This window comes from Calliphora vicina, chromosome 4 (genome assembly GCF_958450345.1).
Source record: "Calliphora vicina chromosome 4, idCalVici1.1, whole genome shotgun sequence".
NCBI classification, from domain to species: domain Eukaryota; kingdom Metazoa; phylum Arthropoda; class Insecta; order Diptera; family Calliphoridae; genus Calliphora; species Calliphora vicina.
Genome location: NC_088783.1, coordinates 122,121,625 through 122,146,429, shown reverse-complemented (window position 1 = coordinate 122,146,429; position 24,805 = coordinate 122,121,625). Strand labels below are relative to the sequence as shown.

The window sequence follows — 24,805 nt, the reverse complement described above, 5'->3', positions numbered from 1 at the left end:
CAAATAAAGTTTTAAGAATTTTGTGCTTTTAATAAGAAAATAAACACCAATAACAACGAAACTTGAACACAGTGAAGAATAAAACAAACCAACCAACCAACCAACCAGCAAATCTACAAACAAATGTGTTTTTTTGCCAATTAAAAACTATTTCTATTAATGCAACTAAAATAAAAAATTATAAATATTGTAATATAAAGCATCAAAGCAAGAAAAAACTTTAGTCATTCATCATTTGCATCTGCAGCAACAGCTAGCTAGCTAGCTAAGCGGTACTTAACCTAAAAAATAAAAATTCATCATCATCATACTCTTCCTTACAAAAACAACAAGAACATGCCACAACAGCAACTATAACTACCATGTTTAGAAAACGTAATGCTTCCCCCGAGTTAATTGAACTTTTTTATGTTCATCTTCCTTAATTTGTAAACTAGACTAGGGGAATACTAAATACAAAATCACAATTTAATATTCCAAAAAAAAGAAGAAAAAAAAAAACACAAAATAAACCAGCATAAATAAGAAAAATATGAATAATTTATAGTTCCTGCTGCTAAGAATTCGCAAATGTCAATATTTAAAAGTTAACTAACAATTAGATAGAAAATATCCCCCCTTTTTCCAACAACAACAACAACCAATAAAAAGAAGCAAACAAAAAGAAACAAAAATGGAGCGCATGTGGCGTAAAGTGAATCATAGTTTTGGTGGCAATCGTGCGGCCAAAACTCATGCACATGCTACCGACACCAACAGCTCGGCGGGTGGTTTTGGCGACGGCCAGGTGGTGGTGGCTGTGGCTGGTTCCAGTTCTGCCACCGGCAGACGTTTGGCGACAAGTGGCCAAATTCCTGCTCCAGCAGCAGTGGCTGCTAATTCAACTAATACAGCTAATAGTAATACAGTCCAGGTAGCAACCGATCGTCTGACGGTGGTTGCGCCTGGTAAGTTTCGCAAGTCTTTAAGTCAACATGTGTTGCAGCCACGCACCGCCTCATCGGAGAGGCGTAGACGCAGACGCCGTAAATCACGACCTCGTCGCAGTGGAGTCAGTTGTGTGGGCGGTGGCGGAGATAATATGTCGTAAGTAAACATATTTTTAGGCTTAATTTATTTCATAAAGCAAATATGTATAAAAATTAAGGAATAATATGTCACTGCCTAGTTAGAATGAATATATCGTTAGAATCATAGAGAAATATACATAGAGCGGAAACTAGAAAAAACTCAAACAACAAAAAATTACTCCAAAAAATCAAACATACGAGTGTTGGTTTTGTTTTCACATCGATTTTTAGGTTTTTAGGTTTTTGACAAATGAGTTAGGTCTTTGACAGGGGAGTTTACGATCTATGTGTATGTATCTATGGTTATAATCATAGAGTACGAGACATTATGTTTTGTCAAACAAAAATTAAACAAATCATATGTCTGATATGTACAACAACAAAATATATTGACTAACATGTATTTTGTTGTGGCAAGAGTTAGGTTTTTGACAATTACGCCCGTCTCTATGTTACCCTATGGTTAGAATCCTATATATAGTTCGATTTATACATCATGACAATCATCACAGTATATAGTGAAGTCTGCCAGTTGAAATCAACTTTTTGAAAGTCCCAGATATCTGACCCCATTTTGTGACGCCTGCCTAGAAATCAATCAATTCACATGAATCATCAAAATCAATATATCTGAAATGGTTCCGAGAATTTTGCTAGTGAATATCAGCCTAATCGGTCTCGAAAACCTTAAAATTTCTTCACTCAAAAATTCAGGTTTCTACCTAAACAATTTTTTCGCCGGCAGAGTCACTCTAACTTGTAGTTTAAATCGAATTCATATAATGACAACAATAATTCGTAATTTAGTTGTCCTTACAATTTTGTGCCATTAATACTTAAAACTCACTAGTTTTAGTATCATTTCTGTTGCCACCTACAAAACAAAATTCAATTAAACACTTTCGTACAAAGCTCTTGGTTTTTTTGACTAAGAACCCACTTAATTTTCTCTAATTACACTTGTAAATAATTCTAAATACATATATTTAACTAAAAACGTATCGAAATATGTTTAATTATACACATAATGTAAATCCCTAGCATCCTTTTGTGTCATATAAGTACCAGTATTGGTTGTGGCTTTGATGTTTTCAATTTTTAATTACCCATGAACTGATCTAATGAAAGTAAAAGAAAGTTATTTCGATAGATTTGACGACATGGATACAAATCTCAATCAACCAATAATGTAGTTTGTAGATATGGAGGGAGTTTAAAGGTATTAATTCTATAGGTTGTTAATAAAATAATATAAAGAAAATCCCACTTATATGATGATTGGGTTACCTTTGGACTAGTCTATAGTGTTTTTGACTATTAATCTGTGAGTCGCGGGTTCGATTCCTGCCAGAGACTCTGGGTGTATCTGCAGACAAGCAAAACGCTTAGCAGTTTGTTTGTTTTTCAAACAAAGAAAAACAAAATTAAATCAATGTGGCAAACGAATACTCCTTGTGGAGTATAAAATCTATTCCTCGAAATTAATTTTTTCGAAAGCATTTCTAAAACTGTTTCTTAGAAAGGTTATTAATGATTTATTCATGAGCTATAATTTATGCTCCCGAATATAATCAATTTTTTCTTTCATTCAAACATTATTTTAAGCGAGTTAAAAAATAAAACTCGTGAATTGTATGTCAATTCTATATTTTTGTTCGTTCCCGAAAGAATTTTATCCATTTATAGTTTATTCAATTCATGAGATGAATTTCATTTGCCACTTATTTCAACTTTTTCTTTTGCGAACTTTATTTTTTTAACTCGCGAATTAAAAATAATTATTTTTTTTTTTAAATTTTAAATTATATTAATAGAAATCAAATAAACTTTATTCCTTTGTTTTAAACGTATAATTTATTTTAGTGGGGAATGATAGAACAATTAGGAGTCCCTTTTCAAATCTATTAACAAATTTTAAAGTTATTTTGAATTTTTAAGAATTCATTGTTTTAAAAAACTGTCTAATTTCTGTATTTATTATACCTACAATGTATTTTCTCTTCTACATACAGACATATAAATTCTAATTTACACCCACATAGTAAAAAACTATCTACTTTTGTGGTTTGCATAAATTAATTTAAAATATTGTAATCATTTTTCCAAAACCACTTCCATTTAATATTCCTCAAAACAAAATAAAAACAAAACTACAAAATATGTAAGAGAATGCTTGTAAATACACACATAAAAACAGAAATATACAGTCATACACCAGGGAAAATAAAAATCGATTGGTCTACTAAATTGGGAATACAATTTGTAGAAATGTGTACAAGGATTTTGATGGAATAAGTAACAAATGTGTTTTAAAGTTTATTTTTGAAATAAAGGGTTTTAAAAGTAAATGAAAGATTTAGGATTGTAGTTAGTTTTCTGTGGCCCTTTCAAGGACTGTCTTTCATAAAACCACAATACAAGAGATCTCAGGGATCTGAGATTTTTATTTTTTATTTATCGGTTAATTCAGAAAGGTTTCTTTAATATATTAAATTGTATGGCTTTAGAATACTCACTGGAGCTTTGATCGATGAAAGATTCAATTCCGATGAGAACTTACATGTTTTATACATATGTGGCTTTTTAAAATATATGTACTTTAAAACTTCCGCTATATAGATTTTATCCTTTTTGCTTCTGTCTAAAAGAAGGATTTTTGTTTGACTTTCTAACAAAAAAGTTTGTAATTTTCCTTTAAAACAATTATATAGCGTTTTTTTCAGTCTAAAAATGTTGCCTTTTATTTGATAAAAGGCAAAGGTGTTTTTTTTTCTAAAAGTTTTCTAACAAAAAGTTTGTCATTTGCCCATAAAATAGCATATTTATTTGCACTTTGCCCTCAAATTGGATTTTTTGTGTTTCTTTTCTAAAAGCTTTCTATCAAAAATTTTTAATTTGCTCTTAAAATAGAGTATCGTTTATTTCTGCAAAAAATTTTGCTTTTTATTTGCACTTTTTAATGTAAACATGTTTTACATTAATTTATTTCATTTATTCTGAATAGAAAAGGTAACATTTTGAGATGGTAAGGACAACATTATAATGTGAAAAAAGCTATAACAAGGTAAAATTCTAAATAAATAAGAACTAAAATGTGTCACTTATGTTATTAAACAACACAGCTTTTCAATATAAATTTTTCTTGTTTAAACAATTTACTGTTAAGGCCTTATTCATTGCAAACGTTTTAAATAAAATGTATTTTGTTTGTTGAAGAAATTTCATATAGAGATGGGGAGTACCTAGGTAACTCAACATGAATATTAAATACAATACAAATAACATATTTTCATTGCAAAAAAAAAAATGTTTCAACTAAATGTTAAACAAAATATGAAAAACTATGGCAACTGTGGTTTGCAGTTCTAAACTCAAATTAAATTAACAAACAGCTAACTGTGTAAATTTGGAAAATTGTTCAAAACTTTCTTTAAATACAATATATTAAATTTCAGATATATGTATGACTTAATTCCTCATAAATTATAATTTATCTTAATCTTTGCCTGGTAAGTACTTAGGAGTACTATAATTTTCTGTGGTTGTTTATAATTTGTATTCCTACTCCTCTTGAAAACCTGAATGCCCAGAAAAAAAACAAAGTTTATCGAAATAACTTTGTTTAAGTTTATAGGTTATGTTTGATTTTTGTAGGTTTATATGTTGTTTATGTTCTTGTTTCAGTTAATATGATTTATTAGCCCAAGTTTTTAGTTTAGTGTATAACAAAAGATTAAACGTAACTTTACTACACTGAGAATTTCAAGAATGTACATATTTTATTTTTTTTTACATTTTATTTTATGTTTGCCAGTACGTGGTGTCTGTGTGTTTGAGCAGGAGCAAATTTTGATTTAGTAGTCTTAGACGTTTAAAACGTCAACGCATAAATAATTACCCACACGTTGGGGAAGTGTGTAGGTTGGTATAGAATTGGCAGCAGAGCATAAATAGATTTGGAAATAGCTGTGCAAGATAATGGATGATAAGTTCAAGTTTATATTTTTCTTGTGTTTAACAGTGGCGGACAAAAGCGCCTAAGAACAAGGATGTTTAAGTATTTTTGTAAGAAGCTGATTGTAAAGTTATTAGGAGCTATTAAAGACATGAATTACCCAGTAATGGGTTAAAATGGCTCTCCAGTACTTATAAATTGGCATTTTAACGCATGTTGGCCATGTAGATACGGTTAGCAGTTAACGGTAACGACAATTCGGATTGGAGCTACTCCCGTAACTCTATTTAAATGATTTTTTCGGTCTGAATGAATTTATAAATAAAAATTCGAAAAAAATATAAAAATAAGTTGATAAATGGGGGAGATATAACTCATTCCAAAACGGACAGAGAATGGCAATTTTCGAATTTTTCATATTCATAAAATCTCTCAATCAATTTCTTTTACACTTCTTCAATATCTGGTTCTTCGCACTAGAATGGCCCGAGTTCACTCGACCAAGGACCGTCAACTCAGCAACAACTGTTACGTTTTCGTTTTTGTACCTGTAAACAACACGAATATCAACGAAGATCATAAAAATTCTTCAATAAGAAACAAAAATTACAATAAATAGCTGGTTAGAGTTAGAAAGTATCTAACAGGTTATTATTAATTCATATTTCATGTTCTCTTTTTGCCGACCACTGCTTTGGGAGCTATTTTTCCTTATAACTCCTTAATTCAGCACAAATATTGAAGAAGGTTCCATTGGCTTGAAACTTTGTTGCCCAAAAATTTTATATAAATGAAATAAAATTGAAATGTGCAGCTTAAGTTGTGACCAATAATAATAATTACAGATTTTCAAAAGCAACTTCAGACCATATCCTTTATATTGATGATTTATTCATGCTTGTTAGTTTTTTAACCATGGTTATAAATACTTTTTTCTGCAAATTTTGGACTGTTTTTTTTAGGTCTGTTCCTTCAGAATTGAATTTGTTTTAGTAATTTTTATCCGATTCTAACTCATTCAATTATGGATCGATTTGAACGATTTTCAAAAGCAACTTATACAGGATCATACTCGATTCATTGATGCCATTGTTTATGTTCGTAAGTTATTTGGGAGTATTTGAAAAGTTGATTTCAACAGACTATATTGTCTCCGCTTTCTATAAGGAACCAGAACCAATTAAGGAAACTTCAAATCAAATGACAAAAATTGCAATTTTGTTTGAACATTTTCAGTTTTCACATTCATTCTGTTTTAAGTTCTTTTGTTGTCTTTTGACTTCTACATCTTTTGTATTTTATTTTTGCTTTTTAAGCAAACAATTTAAATTTGCATAAACGTACAGGGATTAATTTGAAGCATATTTTAAAGTTGTCAACATCATCTTGTCGCTATTAAAATGTCCTTTAAAAAGCAGTTAACAGTATTTAAATATGTATAAATATTAATAGTTTAGCTTATTTTATTTCTTGTTTCTTTTTTATGATAAAAATAAAATTCTCTTGATTTCTGCTTATTTATTTCTTTCTTTTTCAAAGGTCTTCCGGTGGTTTTTACACAATCAAAGAGTCGCATCAATCCAATCATCGCTATCATCGTTCCACTCGCATGATGGCCAGTTCAGCACCTAGTGGTACCGTCTTAATGTATCCTAATCCCAGTACAGTGCGTGAACTAACCAATACACTGGGTATGGCGACGACAACATCCACTACAACAGCATTGGCAGCAGCCACAGCCGCTGGCAATTTGGCAGCTACACAAACAACGTCTGTTACAGTGGCGGCAGCACCGGATATTTCTCTACGACAAAGAGCTGTCGCCAAATTGCGTATGTTTAACTTTCATTTGAACTGGGATCTACAGATGACTCATTGCAAACCATGTGGGTAAGTAAATAATAGTTGTTGTAACATACAATAAAAAAAGAAGGTGAAGTTAAAGTAGGGAAAGCAAACAAAAAAAAAAAAAAATAGAAAAAAAACCCATGTATCATTAGAGTAAATAACATCATCGCCATTACCCAGCATCATCATCAACAACATCAACATCTAGCATATCATCTCTTAGAGTTTTTGACTTTTACTTTCCCTGTATTTGTTGGTCTGCTTTACTTTGCTTAGCTTGGCTTTATTTACACATACCCTTCCCTACACATAGGTTTATTTCTGCTCAAACAAAAAACAAAAAAAAAGTAAACAAAAGAATAAAAAGTATGAACGTTATAACGGTTCGTTCATATCCTTTGTATGTTAAACAGAGAGCTTCCGTTTTGCTTTTGTTTCCTCTCATACATACAGTTACTGTGACCAACATAGGGATAGGGAGCGAGAGAGAGTGTGTGTGTGTGTAGGTGGGTGTTGTTGGTCTATGAGTTGTTGTATGTTTTATTGTCTGTCTGTCCTTCCTCTATATATTTTTATTCAAGTGTTTATTATGATTATTTTGTTGTTTAGTTTTTTTTTTATTTTTGTTCTGTTTACAAGTGTCAAAGGCTTCTTCTGCTTTCTTTCATTATTTTCTCTCATACGAAATGACATCTATTCTTAGGTACACATATGAGGTTAATGGGGTATTGTGTGTTTGTGTGTGAGTATGTTAAAAATCACAAAACAAAAGGTGCAGTTTTTGAAGAGTTTTTTTTATTATTATTTTTCCCTTTCACTATCTAGCTACCCCTTTTCTCTAACTTGCAGTAGGTACTGCTGCCTTTATTGTTCTATAGTACTTTGTGGCCTAAATATTTTTAAACTTAAGTGTTGTTACAAAAAAAGAAAAAAATCATAAACTATAGCAACTCTTACTAGCTTACATTTATGCACTTCATTTCTTAAAGAATGCATTTTTATTGCGAGTAATGAATGAAACACTGTGCTTGTATAGAAAGTTGAGGAAAAATAGGGAATTTGCTGGGAACAAAAACAAGCATAACTTGACCACACCACAAGCTGTTCATTCAGAAGTTAAGTGTTGCAATTCTAAATAAAGTTTGGTTTTTTTATTATTATTTTTATCGCCACCATAGTTACAAATATTTGTTACTTTATCTACATCTGTGCTGATGAAGTGTTTGCTACAAAATGGTGGTTAAATTAATAAGTTCTAAAAAGAGACAAACTTTTGTTAGCAAGTTGTTTGAATAAATAGTTTCTATAAACAATAGGGAGGATCCATCTGAGAGCCAAGGGTATATCAAAGTTTGTCATTCCGTTTGAAATTTCTACTTTATTTTTATTTGCCACCCCATGTGCGTATGTTGAAATCAACTTTTCGTAGCTACCAAATAACTTACATACATGATTCATATATCGAACTAGCTGACCCGACAGACGCTGTCCTGTCCAAATTAAAAAAAATGCTTGTGTTCGATTTGTGAATTTGAGAGAAGCGGTTTGAAATTGGTAAAAATAGTTAAAAAGAAAAAAAACTCCTTTTCATGATTAAACGCTTATTGGCCAAGTTATTAGCAAATTTAGATATTTTGAGTTTTTATATAAAAAATTGATTATTGTTTAGAAATATGAGTGATCACAGATCGAGCTCCACAGATCGATCTCGAGCTCTATTTTTGTTCAGAAATATGAGTGATCATAGATCGAGCTGCTTTTCTTGATTAAACGCTTATTGGCCAAGTTATTAGCAAATTTAGATATTTTGAGTTTTTATATAAAAAAATCGATTTTTGTTCAGAAATATGAGTGATTGCATCGAGCTGCTTTTCTTGATTAAACGCGAACATTTAAAAAAATAAAAAATAGTCAAATCGGTCCAGGCGTTCTGTGATTTTAGCGTGGTAAATTTTTCTTATGAAACAAATTAGCCAAATAGGTGCAGCCATTTTCCGATTTTAGATAAATCGAAAAAAGTGGGTATAAAAGTGGGCGTGGTCAATTTTTCCTTCAGTAAAAACTTAAATTGGATAACTACGAACATTTAAATAAAAAATTAGCCAAATAGGTGCAGCCGTTTTCCGATTTTAGATAAATCGAAAAAAGTGGGTATAAATGTGGGCATGGTCAATTTTTCATTCCTTAAAAACCTAAGTTTGACTATGACCAACATTTAAAAATTAAATTATATAAATCGGTCCGGCCGTTCTCAACTGATGCAATTACCAACGAACGACATTTGATTTTTATTCATATATGTATAAATAGATCACTAAATTTGGCAATTAAAATGTCGGGCTTAAATGCCGCTTACCAATTGAATAGGGAAATTTCGATAATTTCTGAAAGCGTAGCAGACTTTTTATTAAATGTTAGCCCTTATTACAGCACAAGGTGAAATTTCTTAATTCTTTTCATTAACTTATTTCATTTCCCAATTAAGACTCCTTTGAATAGCCAACATTGGCAAAATACTTATCAATCCTACCCACGCTCACAAGTGTTATCGTTAAATCATAAAACTTTGTTTTTGTTTCTTCTTGTTGGCAATAGTGTGGTAACACTATTTTAGCTTCATTTATTATGGTCTACTATCTCTCGTGTTGTAGTTTTCCTTTCAATTTCTTTTTTTTTTTGTTAGCTGTCATTGTATATGGAGTTTTTTGTTGTTGATGATGTTTTTTGTTGCTTTTTATTAAAAAAAATTTCAGGAGGTGTATGCGACGAATCCTCCTTCAGCTGCTACCACTCCTGCTACTGCTGAAATTACATGTATATTCTTTCAATATTATTAAAGGCAACAAGAATGAGACTGCGACTAAAATATATGTACGAATATGTATGTATGTATGTTGTAATATGTATGACTGATACTTAAGGATTTATTTAGCATTTCTACATATTTACTAACACTGAACACAGACACTGTAATAAAGATGAATGTCTATCTCTCTGTATGTCTGTCTGTCTGTCTGTCAGCCTGTCTGTATGTATGTTTGTACATGTGTTGTCCTAGTTTTTTGTTGTTGCTTTTTCTCACTTCTAAAATAAATATAAACATTAATAAACAGCATAAACATACACATATGTATGTATGAATGAATGAATGTATTTATGCTTATCTATACAAACATATGCAGACATAGATATGCTTACACTAACATTTATACATTTCTGTAGATTTGCAAGTGTGTGAGTTTTATTCATATTCCTGTATCCTCTCTACACGCTTAAGAAATTATGAAAAATGAAATAAAACTAATGGAAAATATTGCTGTTAAAACAGAAATATAAATATTTTACACTCCCTAAATAACAATAAATATAAACAAAATCACAGTGGAGCCCCTTTAATAGGGATATTGATATTGATGAGTAGTGAAATCCAATGTTTTTCTAAATATGATCAATACTCCAAAGCCCCCCAGAGGGTTTTTTCTATGCAACACAAATTTATTATTTATTACCCTTTGGAATTTGGCTACTTCGAAAGTTTTCTGCTTGAATAATTCAGTAATCTCCGTTTATGATTGTTTAAATAGTAGATCTGCTTAAAGTGACATCAAAAAGGCAAATTTATACACTTTACGAAATGCTATAATGTGAAATGAAAGTAGACCATCAGTGGTTAAAAGCCCCCAAAGGATACCTTTCCAAATTTCAACATTTACAGCATTCCTGTGATTTTGGAATTGTATAGCAGGTATCTTTATATATAATTGTTTAAACAATATGTGAATCTATCAGCAATGTTACAAATTGATCAACTAATTCCCTTATGTGGTTTTATCGAAATGTTTTCATTTACAAAATGTTTGTTATAGAAGAATTTACTTGAGGTCATTATATCAAAATTTTCTTAAAGTACCAGCATTGAATATAATTTTTCAACTAAACCCCTTATTCATAGTTAAATTTAAACTTTGATAAAACCAAACTCTCTCTGTGAACAGAGAAGGGGGGATATATACAGAAAGTTTTGGAATTGAAATGAATTTTAATTTCTATTGTCGCTTTTATCCACCTTCCACTGTATCGCCAAACATAATTGTATGGGAATAAGTTTTGTATGGAGCTTTTCATATAATTTCATTCATACACACAACAATTTTACATAAAACTGAGCCTGCACTCAAGCAAACAAAATTCATACGTATTAGGATGGCCTCAAAAATTATATATAAAAGGGCTTTAGCAAATCTTTACTAAATCAAATTGTTCTGCCCAAGTTGTAGTTGCGAGCAGCATTGCTTAGGCAAAATGCTCAAGATTATTAGATTGATTTCCGATGGTCGGATCCAAATCTTGTGGCAATATATCAGATATACGTTCGAGAATTTTGGTATTTATCACAATCGGTCCATAAATGCCTGAGTTTTGAGGAAACAAACACGTTTAACTTAATTTTTGGCAATATGTTTGACTAAGTAGAAATCCATATAAAATCCAAGTCCTATGTTATGTACATAGACAATATCTATAACAAATTGAAGGTATTTCAAAGTCCTTTTCAGTTTGAAATAAATTTCAGATTATGCAGATTTTTTAATGTCCATATAAAAAATCGTGCATGATTAGACATGCATCTAAATTCCTTTAATAATTTTCGTTGTCATGACCGTTCAAATGATATGACATATTTGTCATAAGAAAACTTAACTTAAATTTTAGTTAACTTTTTGTTGGTGCACCCCTAATGTACATAAATATTTGTTTATATGTATATGTGTGTACTTTGAAACTACATATGTAGGTGTGTATATGTGTTTGTAGGCGTATGTGTGTTGAAAAGAAATTAAGGAGTTAAAAACAAGGTTTGTAGGTGGAAAAATTCAGCATTAATGAAGTTTTTTTGTTGTTGGTTTTTATGTTTTTGGTACAAAATACAAAAAAAAAGTGTAAAGCAAGCAACAATTTAAAAAACACCATACATACAAACATAAATACATACATATGTATGTATGTGTATAATATATTGTTAATAACGATGATGATGATGAGGATTATGATATTATAAAGGTGTTAGTTCTAACACCGGAAGTAACACATACAACAACTGTTAAGTTGAGTTTTTTTTTTGCATTTAAATATTCATTTTTATTCTCTTTTTTTTACAAAAAGATAAAAGAACTTGTTGTAAACTGGGGGAAACTACTAAATAAATAAAACATTTCTTTTTTTTTTGTAATTTTAATTCATATTCCTTTCTCACGAAATTAATTAATTTTAGCCAAACCACAAAGCAAACAAAGCTTTCAATGCAATTATTTATTAACAAAGATATAGCAATAATCATGAATAGACCTTGAATCATTCATTATTGAAATGTTATAAATCTGGCTGTGGACAGCTGCTGATCTCCTTGTAAATCCCTTTACAAATTTTATTACCTTTTGTATTGCCAATTCTTTTTCGCTTTATTATTATCATACAAAATTTATACGTTTTATTTCGTTTTTTTCTGGTTTTTTCATTTCATGTTTGTTTAACCACCCACCACCATGACCATCAAACATCTACAACTACAATCATGCCTTTAACAAAAACAAAAAAAAACACTGAAACGAAAATTCTTTAAAAAACAAATACAACAAAAATCAAATTACAAAGAAGCGGCAGTGGTGGCAATATTATCACAAGACGTCTGTGTCGGAATCGTCGTCGTGATGACAATGAGCTTTATCGTTCCAACAGTTTTAAGTTTGAACGTTTCGAACGCAAAGAATATTTGGAAGAGCTGGCGGATACTTTGCAAAAGCAGGTGAGTGCATGAAAATAAACAAAAATTTAAATTCCTTTGTAACTGCAAACTGGCTGCTGTATGATTGAATGAATAAATGAATGACAGAGTGTATGAGTGAATGAAATTATGGTTTGCTTATTAAATCATATTTATTTATTGTTATAAGACTCTCTTTCCTACTTTGGCTTTGTGTTTAATAATAATAGCCCTTCTTCCTCGCTCTTCAGCCTTTTACAATTCGCATAACAATAGAATTAGTTGTGTATTGAAGTAATAAGGCACAAAATAAAGTTTTATTTATGTCTTTAGGTGTTTGCTGCTGCAAGTTTTTTTCTCTTTTCTCTTTTTTCTTCGTTTCTTGTTTTTTTATAACGGAAATACTTGTAAAGCTTAAAGAGGAAAGCACCGTTATAATAATAACAGTTATATTTTATAAGTGTTTTTTGTTAGTTTTATTTGTTGTTGTGTTGTTGGCGTATTGTAGTGTCTACTTACAGGGTTGATGAGAGAGTATTGTACGTGTAATTGCTGAGTGTGTGTGTGTGGGGGAAGAGGGGTTTTGTTTGTGGGGTTTTATTTGTGTGTTTGGAAGAGTGTGTATGTGCGATATAATGTTATAAATAAGCTTTCAAGAAAGCTTTTGTTATGTTTTTCTGTTTAAATATTTAACAAAAGATGGCGCTAACCGCTAAACACAGTATTGCCAATATTGAATTTCAAAATTCAAGTGCGTTACAAAAGTTTTTGATTTGAATTTAATTATTTAAGACAAAAAAAACACATTACAGTTATTCTAGGTTTTAATCATAATCAAATTTTAGCAAAGGTAATAATACAAAAATTCCATAAAAAAACCTTTAATAAAATAAATATTTGATTATGAATTAACTAATAATTCAAGCATTTGAAAATATTGTTTTAATTAAAACAATTTAATAGTTGTAATGAATTTTAATCAATCTCAATAACCACTAAAGAACTAATAATTCAAGCTTTTGAAAATATTAATGAAATTTAACTTGATTTCAAATATGTATAATTATTAAATAGAGTAATTGAAAAAGTGATTTTTTTTCAAATAAAAATTCGGACACTAAAGCTGAATACAATCAACTAAAATATAATAAGATTCTCTATCATGTTCAGATATACATGTTTTACACACACATATAGAGAAAATAAGTGATATTAAGCTAGAATGTTGAAATGTGACAAAACTTCATCAGAAACATGAACATTTTTAAACGAAAATAATTGTCAACATACTTACAGGTGATTAGTTTAATTCCCAAGTATTATACAAAAATCATTTACGACAGCTCTTTGTATTCCTGCGAAATTTTAAGTCAATTCAACTATGTTTTTTAACTGTGTGTGTAAAACATGCTTTTGTCCAAAATACGTAATATAAATTAATGTTATTAAGCCGAAATGTTTAGGATGTTTCGAATTAAATCGGTTCGGTAATAAGAATGTTATGAACCAAAATGTTAGACAACATTATGAAAATCTTGAAAATTCTAAAAAGAAAAAAATTCAATTTAGTTTTTGCTATTGAAAAGATTTTAAAATATCATAGTTAGAAGAAAACTGATTTATTTAATATAAATTTCTTTTTTTTTTAAAGTTTACCTTGAATTAATTACTTTTCACAAAATAAAAAAAAACAGGAAATTATTTCTAAACTCCCCTTGCACATTTCCCCCGTAACAATTATGGAAATGAATCAATGCCTTAAATTGAGGGGGAGTGAAGCCAATTAAATGTAAAAACACAACAAGTAATTTTTATTAAACGATTGAATCTAAAGTATTTGAAACGCAGGTGCTACACCTTAATGGCCAATTAAGTGATTAATTGAATAACATCAACAAACAACAGCAACGGCTAATATTACACTACATATGTACGTACGTACGTACGTACAGGGCTAAACACACAGCTATAGACTGCAATGAGAAAAAAAAATGTTTTACAAAAATCATTTATAAAATGATCAATAAATATAGAAATTTATAAAAACCAAAGAAATGTTTAAAGGTGGGTGTGGGTTTTTATTAAATGTTTGTAATTTGAAAAGCAATAGATGCGCATATTTTAACATTTTTTATTAGAAACTAAGGAAATGAAATTGTTTGAAACCCTTGTGAATGTGTAAAACTAAGTAAAACAAAAGTGTCTGAGGTGGGGGCCAGTGGTCAGGTGTTGTTAAAAGCTTCAAAGGAAATTGTGGTTTTTTGTTGGTAAAACAATTTACTCAATATTGCCTGCTGGCTGATGTCTGCTTTAACAACAAAATAAATATGTTTCCTAACAAATTTGTTTGTTTGTTTTATTTATTTTTTCATTTCACAGGAAACTTAATATGGCTTTAGCTTTTAAAACAAGTGACTTCGTTTCGTGAAGATTATAAATTCAATTTTTATTTTATTCTTTATTGTAATGTTAAAATTGAAACACTTGTTGCCCCCCTTCCCCCTTGTTGACTGAAGTATAAGAATTAAAATAAATTTATTTGACTTTTAAATTGTCTAATGTTTAACAATATGTTCATCTATTGCTTGATGACTTTTATAGCTAAAGAATTTTATTGGAAATGAAGTGTTGTGTTAAGGAAATTGAAAATTTATATCATTTGATATCTATTTTTTATGTCTATTTTTGGTGTTATTATGTTTTAAGGTTTTACGTTAGAAAAATTGTGTTAAATCATCAATCTTCAATACAATTTTTTGACAGATTTTTATGACATTTTAAGTAGCAAAGAAACAGAAACAAAAACTTTTTTGTTTTATTTGAAAAAACGGAAAAGGAAATATAATATTTTTTTTAAATAAATCATAAAGTGACTTAAAATACTTCAAGTTTTTGGGAAATATAAATGTAAAAGGAACTGCTAGCTATTATTTTGAATGTATCATATAAATCCGAAATACTGGTTTAACCTGTTGTACTGTAGGTAACATAAAAATTAACAAAAATTTTATAAATATTTCTAAGAAATTCTAAGTGTGTGTAAAACATTTTCAAGTCTAAAGTATTAAACCGAAATTAGTGAGACTCCTCGAAAATGTTTACCATTATCCTAAGATCTTTTCTATTGAAAATTACCAAAATTGGTTTAATAGTTAATAAATTATGTACCAAAATGTGAGACAATCTTAAAAAAAAATTATTTTTAAATTTTTTTATCAGTTTTTTTGTTTGTGTAAATCATGCTCATATCATTGTTACCAAATCCATATTAATGAGATTCACCTAGAGCATTTGCCTTGGTAATAAGCAGTTTGGTATTGAAAATCAGCCAAATCGGTTTAGCAATACAAATTTTATAAACCATTTCGAATACATTTGATAATTTTCAACATTGTTTCTTTTGCTTAGCTTGTTGTTGTAATGTGTAGAAGAGTTTAATAAACATAAGATTTTGTAGTTTTAATATTTGTATTTGTTGCTTTGATTAAGTTGATCAAATAGGTTTCTGTGCTTAAGTTTGGTTCTGTGTGTGTAAATCATGCTCACATCCTAAATACTAAACAGATTTTAATTAAAATCACCTCCAATATTTATCAAAGCCCTAAGCAGTTTGGTATTGAAAATCAGCCAAATCGGTTTAGCAATAAAAATGTTATAACCCATTAAATAAAACAACTTCGAAAACATTTGATGTTTTTTTGATGAAAATAATTTTTAACATTCATTCTTTTGTTTAGCTTGTTGTTGTAATGCGGTAGAAGAGTTTAATAAATATAAGATGTTCTTGTTTTAATTTTTGTTGTATTTGTTGTTTGGTTTATGTTGAATATGCAGCGAATACATTCAATAAATGTGTGTGATCCTACTGATTGCTGGAGGGTATTTAAAATTCGTTATAACCAGTTTTTAGCATTTTAACTTCCATTTTTATTGCCACTACTTTACACATCATTATCAGTTATCATTCTTCTTCATAAAGTCTTGTAAAACGCCCAGTGAGACATCAATACATTTATCACTTTCACCTGCAGCAGCCAAAAACTAAAAGAGACAGCAAAACATTTTACTGAGAAGTTTCTTAGTTAATGTTTATACCCGAGTTACATGGTCTTATCCATTGCTGTGCAAGAGTTTAGCTGTTGTCTTGTCTTCTTAACCATCATTTTTTATGGGATTCATATCACCTTCAATTAGTTTCAAACCCACAGCCACTTTAAGTGATTGACTAGATTCTGGTAACCTTTTGCCACCAACCACTACTATTTAGAGAAGCAAGCCTTCCCCGTAGTCGTCTTCTTTACTTTTATTTCTTAAAAATATAGAGTTAGTTGAGGGTTTGTGATTGGATTACCTGTCATTTTGGCGTTTGTGCAAAAGTTTATGTTAATATTTCTCCATATAAGTATTTTTCTTGTTTGTTTGTTGCTATTTTATTTAAAGGTTTGCGTGTTTGGAGTTGTATTACATCCTGTTTGTGCTGTTGTATTTTTTCAGGCTGTCAAGTTTCTTTTCAAGCAGTTGCAGTTTCTTATAGAGTTTTCTTTTCGCTGCCTAATCCCTTGGCAGCTTCACTCATTTTGCTAGATTTATGGTGTGGTCGAATTGTTCTGACGTTTTCCTGTTTGTTTTTACTTCATTTTTTTTTTCGCTTTTCCTAATAATACTTAAGTGTTTCTTGCCATGTTGTTGCAGCTTGTACTTATAAGGAAGTAAACTTAGAGAGACATAAAAATTGTGTAAATGTCTTTAGCATTTTTGTTAAATACATATCAGTGTGCTGTTTTTCTTGTCTTGTGTATTTTGGATTTTCCTCTTGTTTTATTGTCTTTCCAGGAACATGAAAAAAATGTTCCTTAATTATTGTTCATACGTTTAAATAAACGAATTTATCTTTAGCAAGAGATCTTCTAGACAACTCTTTGAAAGTGAAATTAATTTTGCTTGTTTTGTGAAACAATGTTTTATTTCTTTAAAAAAAGGTCTTAGACGAGTCTTAACATGTCTGATGGTATTAGGGTGATCACAGTTTGTGATAACAATAATGAAAGATTTTGTTCTGCTTGTAATTGTAAATCAACAATATGACTGTCTGTGTCTAGCCTTAATGTTTTTAATTTTAATTTCCTAACAAGTTAATCCGTTATTTATAACTCTCTTGTCTTATAATGTTCTTGTCGTTTGTAAACCCTCTCCATTTAATTCATCATCCCCCCCAAAGTGGTATGTAAAGTTTTATATACTTAATAACAAAATGTAGTCGTACTGTTTACCAACATATTTAGGCATAATTATTACATCTTTCTAGCACGTAATCATTATTATTTTTATTATTTTAATTTGTTTGACGTTGTGTTTAACACACACCACCTCCTCTGAACAGTTAGGAATAATTTCCTAGTCATTTTCCTTGTGTTTGATATGCCGGCATACATAAATCTTTAAGAGTATTGAAGTTTAAGTAAGATATTTATTACAATTTACATAGTATTTATTTCGTTTTTGGAAAATTAACTTAATTAACTTTGTCTTACGGTAAACTTAATTTAGTAATTAAATTATTAGGCTACTTATACATGCATAAGTTTTAAAAGGGACACTGTGCAAGTTAGATTTAAAACTTAAAGAGATTAATATGTTTTTGAAGTTTTAAAAAAAATAATTTGGGATTCTAGCAAACTACAATTATATAAAATATTGAAATTTTCTACGAAAAGTATAGATAAAATCTATATGTGCATTCTGAAAGAAGTTTCTAGAACTACGGGTTGTATGAGTAATATTAATTCTTACGAGGACTACGGGTGGTATGCGTAATATTAATTTATTTCTAATTTATTACGTCGTATTGTTGAGGAACAATTACCAGTCTCAGTGTTGCTATTTATAGCTTGTTACAGAAAATCTGGTTAAAGGTAAAAAAAGTATTAAATTTTTTATTAAATAAATAATTTTCTTAACTGTTTAGAAAATATAGGTAAATAAGTTATTTCAATTTTTGTTCAATTGTTATTTTTCTCACCTGTTACTTTATTATTATTTATATTTTTTTTTATATCCTTTTTTTATATATTCACACCTTTACTTTTGTCTATCTCTTGTGTGCTTAATATTAGATTAGATTTTTGTTGTTACGTTTTTCCTTTATAAAAAAACAATAATTTGCAACCACCCTCCTTGAAAGAGATTAGATTGGTAATGAAATTTATTCATAATTTATACCACCCACTTAAGGTTTCATCCTATCAAACACGCAAGTAGAAAAAAACCTAAATTTAACATGATTTTTAGAATTTAATAAAAATAACCTAAAGGAGCTCTTATTACTTTATTGCATGTTAAACTGTGTGGGGAAAAATCTTACAAATTTAAACAAACTTAAATAAAACTACTTAATAGAAACCTTTTCATCTACATATATAAATATTAATCAAATCATATACGGGATTGAAAATTATTATTTACGTCACTACTTATTACAAACATTTTCAACATTTTCATATTATTAAAATCCAATCATATCTGATATTTAGAGAAAATTATTATTGAAAAGCTATTTTCAAAGTCCTTTCATTTGTCAGCTCATAAATTTGATGGTTATAGATTTCACAGACGATTTTCTATCTCTGTCTAATGACACAGAAGTTTTCGGAAGCTCACAAATAACTCACGAATATAATTGATACATCAATCGAAAATCAAAATTGGTGTATAAATGGTCGAGATATAAGAAAAAGAAAAAAGGAAACAATTATTAAACAAATTTTCAGTTGAATTTAAATTTTAAAGCTGAATGTTTCAGTTTTTTTTTTTGTTTCAGTATTTTGAATGATAATTTTCAAAAAACCTTATATGAACCCAACATTTAATGGCCTATAAATGATCTTTATTTCTTCCTTACATATTTCCTCATTTGGGACTCCATCAATAATTGCCCAAAATAAATATTTCCTCTTTACCAACAATTTCCCTTTTCCTTTTCTTTAAAAAGAAATAAAGGAACGGAAAAATATTTCCAAACTTGTATTGTGTTGCATTTTAAGTAGAAATTTTTCTAGTGTACTCGTAATTCAACAATTTTCCATACATTTTGGCCATTTGCTAACATGTCTAGATTGTGTGTTGACTTGCTACCATTTTTCCCCATTGTTGTTTGAGTTTTTATATTGATGTCTCAGCATCAATTTTGAGACAATCCTGCATGTCTTTGTACATACATCCTCCATACACATACTTACGAGACATTACTTAGACACTTACAATTTCCGCACAATGTATAAGTAGAGGGTACAGGACAGACAGAGTACGAGCATAAAAACATGAGTAATGATTTGACATAATGAAAAGCATGAGCCATCAAAATCGTTGACAATGGCAAATACAAAACAATTGTGCGGAAAATGGGTTTGACCACAGTTTTGCTTGGCTTTTGTTTAACTTTTAACAGCCATCCGTGCGTTCGTCCGTCCGTCCGTCCGTCCATCCATTCCTCACTTGGAGAGTAAGAGCCAAATTAATGATTGTAAGTAGACGAGCCAGCGAGTATTGTTTGCGCAATTGACAATGACAACGAGAAATAGGTATAGGGGCTCTTAAAAAGGTCCATAGTGACTTGTGAAAAACTAGTGAAATAAAATGTTTAGTTTAGAAAAATGATCTTTAGGTTAAAAGGTTTTTGTTTAAATAATTACAAATCAGTGACACTTGAAATATGTGGGAAATCTATTTTAGGGAATTAGGATTTATTATTTTGTAGAGAATTCCTTACATAAGAAGTTACATTGTGCCTTATAAACAGTATGGCAAACTTATATTTCAAGTACAGGATTCCTATTAGGATTGATTTCGAAGCTACATCTAGAGTTGTTTGAAAAGCGGCTTGAGGGAAAATTTTGATTAGCTTTAAAGCTAATTTATTTAACTAAAAGAGCTTTAAAGCACAAATAATGATTTTAAATTTTTGCTCCTTATCTTAAATAATAATTTTAAACATTAACCCCATTTTCTCAATATCTGGTTATCGTTTTTCGTAACGATAAACCTCCAATTAACATTTATTTTGTATGAGAACTGTCAGTTTATCGTCACGATAAAAAATAACCAGAGATTGAGAAAATGGGGGTAAGAGTAAATGTTTTTCATAAAGCTTTAACTAAAAGAGCCTTTGAAGAAAAAAATAGCATTTAACACCTTTATGGTATTTTTGCTTCTTACAGCCTCAAAAGTGAGTAAATACCAGTGAATTATTCGATTTTTTTATGATCATGGAAATCATTATAGTCCGACATAAATCTTTTTTTCATAGCCCAATCTCCAAGAAACCGAAACTTTTAAATTTTTATCGATGAATAGATTTTAGGATTTTCATTATCATAAAAAAATCAAATAATTTGTGGTGTTTACTCATTTTTTAGGCTGTGTGTATATCTTATATAAAGCTTTGGAACTTTCAAAGTCAAATTTTTGGTTAAAGCTTTATCCAATAGAGCTTTTGAAGCAAAACTAATGAGTTCAACAGTAGTTTTATGTTTTACTTATGTATATCTTTAATAAAGCTTTAGAACTTTTAAAGTAACAGTTTTTCTTAACTGCTTATTTATATCTTAAATAAAGCTTCGAATTTTCAAAGTAAAAGAGCTTTTGTAGCTAAAGAAATTATTTTAACACTTTTAATGGTTGTTTCTTATATACAGCTTTTTGTACTTTCAAGGTAAATGTTTTTCTTAAAGCTTTTCTAAAAGAGATTTTGAATGTAAAATAATGATTTTAACACCTTTTATGGTATTATTTATTATTAAAATCTAAAATAAAGCCTTTTAACTTTTATGTGACAAGTTTTACTTAAAGTTTTTAATAGCTTTTTATCTAAAAATATGAGCTTTTAATGATTATTACAGCAAAATCCATTAAAATACTATTTTATGTCTATGAAATTTTCACAAGTGATTCATGAGTCCCCAAGTCCTTAAACTATAACCAGCTTAAGACACATTTTTCGTTCTTCTCCTATGCTTATCAGTTGGCATTAATTCAAGAATTTGTTTGTGATTTATTTACTTAAAAAGTTCTCAAATAACTTTATGATTTGCTGACTTTCGGTTTTTTCTTTAGATGCTTGAATAAATCTATGTATTTGATTTTGTACTTCTAGTACTATTTGCATTTGTTTTTTTACTTAAGTTTATTTAAAGTTTATTTATGGCCATGTACGAGCTGTGTAATGTATGTAATCTGTTAAAAAAGGTCCTTTGAGTACAAGTTGCACCAAAAAAAAAAAATGAAAAGAAAAAAAGAAAATGAAATGAATCTGAAAAAAATGTCTATAATTTGATGCTTTTTATTTAGTTGCCATTCATATTGTATACAAAATTGAAATAATAAAAAAAAGAAAATATAATTTATAGAAATGAATGAAATGAAAGAAATCATACGAGTACAAATTGTAATTTTAGCATACGGGGACTGTAAATCATAATTTCTTGTATTATTTGTATGAGTATTTGTGGAAAAAATGATTTATATTCATAATGGAGTGTAAGAAAACAACAATTCTTAGAATAACTAAAGGGGAAAGAGGCAGAGGGGGATACACTAATGTGAAAACATGTGTTTATTAATAAAAAATATATATAAGTCGGTAAAGAAATTTATTGTGGAGTAATGTGAAAGTCTGCTTGTGTTTGAGTGTATAACTGAAATCCCCTAGTACTTTATTATCCTGTAATATAGTACCCCCAGTTACTACCTCCTGGCACTTGTGTGCCAGCCATACAGCCTGCCTGTCTTGCTGCTATTAAGATGTGCGTGTGAAATATATTTTCTCTCTCTCTTTTGCTTTTTCACTTTCAGTCATCAGTTGTTTAGTGTTTTTTTTCACAATTTATTCACACATTTCTATGGTATTTGTTGTATTTTTATATTTTTATTATTGCTGTTATTTTGAATTTATATAGAATTATTTTTTCATGAAGTAATTTTCGTGTGCAAATTAGTTTATTGGTATTTGTTGTTACAGTTTTTTTTTCTTCTCTTTCTTATTAAGTCTAAGTTTGAATTTATATTCATTTATTTAAGGGGTTTTTCCTGTCAAGTCTGCGAGAGTTGTATTGCGTGTTAGCATATATGATAGTTTTCCTTATTTTCGATTGCTTGTAGTTGGTCTAAAAACATGCGTGCTTATAAATTTAACGCAAATAGAATTACTTACAAGCATACGTTATTAAACTGCACAGTTTCTTGACATTTAGGAGTAATGTTAAGTTTTTTTTCTATTAAAAATTTAAATAGCTTTTATATAAATTTGACATTAACATACATTTTGCCAAGTGTGGAGCTTTTAACGCACTTTAAGGTGAATAAAATAAAAGCAGTGGTCGGCATAAAGAGAACATAACACATTTGAGTAAATATTGCGGAGAATATAATACACTTTAAGGCGAAGAAATGGTAGATCAAATTTAAAATTTTGAAAAAAAAATTTCATGTTTTTGTATCATAATTGTTGATATTTTTTGAAGATAAGACCTAAAACCAAATGGTTACTTTGGAATAATCGGTTACTTTTGTTCATTTGTAGGATTTTTAACAAAATCATGTTACTTTTGTAATAGATTAAGCTTCAAAAATGATTTTTCAAATAAATTTTATAATAAATAAGTTTACTTTATAAATTTGGCGGTTACTTTTTTGAAGTTGGTGGATTTGTGAAAAAAATTTCATATTTTGTTATCATAATTGGTGGATACATCTAAAATAGATGATCATTTTTAAAGACAAGGCTTAAAACCAAATGGTTACTTTTGGAAGACTTGGTTACTTTTGTTCGTTTGCTGGATTTTTAACAAAATTATGTTATTTTTGTAATAGTTTAAGTTATAGAAATGCTTTTCCAATAGGTTTTTTTTTTAATAATTATTAAAATATATGTGGTTACTTTATAAATTTTATGGTTACTTTTTTGAAGTTCTAAAATTTTTTTTAAAAATTTGTATATTTTTGTATCACAATTGTTGAAGTCATCTAAATTATATGATATTTTTTGAAGATGAGGTTGAAAACCAAATGGTTACTTTTGAAAGACTCGGTTACTTTTTTTCATTTGCTGGATTTATGTTATTTTTGTAATGGTTTTAGCTTTAGAAATGCTTTTTCGGAAGGCTTTTTTTTAATATTTGTTGAAATATATATGGTTACTTTATAAATTTTATGGCTACTTTTTTAAAGTTGCTGGATTTTTGAAAAAAAATTCTTATTTTTGTATGGTAATTGTAGAAAACATCTAAATTATATGATATTTTTTGAAGATTAGGCTTACAACCAAATGGTTACTTTTTTGTAAGACTCGGTTACTTTTGTTTTATTCCTGGATTTAAATTTTTTTTTGGTAATTTTTGTGTTAGAGTGACATTAGTTAATGCTTTTGCAAAAGTTTATTAAAATAATGCTTAAAAATATATGGTTACTTTTTAAAATTTGCTGGATTTTTTAAACTTTTTAATATTATCTTAATGGTTGATGAATCTAAATTAGATGATTTTTAAGGCTTACAACTTTTTTACTTTTGTTTATTTACTGGATTGTCATAAAAAGTAATGGTTACTTATATCAAAAAATAAGTAAGTAACCATTTGAAATACATTTTCTGTTTGCATTCCAATTCAGATAATATTTAGAAAATAAATATAATATTCTTCCTGGTTTGCCATTATGCTTTGAATAAAAGTAGGCTTCCTGACATTTCGAACCCTACAATGAATATTTATGCCTTCCTAATATTGATGGTTAAATAACACGCATAACATATTACTAATCCATATGTATATTTATCCCTTGTATCCTTTTTTGTATCCTTAATGGTTATTTACCCAACACATCAATACACATTTTCGTTTAATGAATAAAATGTGTGAATAGTAAAATATGTGTAATAAAATTAAAGGAATTGTCAATTGTAACAGTCCCTATGGTGCAAAACCTTGTTTATATTTACAATAGTTTGTTTTATATGTTTGTTTCATTGATGAAATAAATTTGTTAATAAATATTAATTGTAATTTAGCTTGAGGCCATAGAATGAAAGGAATAGCAAATGATTATTATTTTACGCCATTTAGTTGTGTAATTAAATGTAATGATATTGTATTGGATGTAATAAACTTGGTAATGAGATGCCAA

The 24,805-nt window shown here is 28.9% G+C and overlaps 1 protein-coding gene across 1 annotated transcript in view; it reads left to right on the top strand.

Moving 5' to 3' along the window:
* Positions 1 to 265: 265 nt before the first annotated feature.
* The window catches only part of hwt (heavyweight), a 91,362-nt gene continuing 66,822 nt past the window's right edge, over positions 266 to 24,805 (top strand). Inside the window, exons 1-3 of the mRNA XM_065506819.1 lie at positions 266 to 1,086; positions 6,565 to 6,915; positions 12,526 to 12,676. Coding sequence (XP_065362891.1) covers positions 674 to 1,086; positions 6,565 to 6,915; positions 12,526 to 12,676 — 915 coding nt within the window. The 5' untranslated portion in view covers positions 266 to 673. The remainder of the gene's footprint in view (positions 1,087 to 6,564; positions 6,916 to 12,525; positions 12,677 to 24,805) is intronic.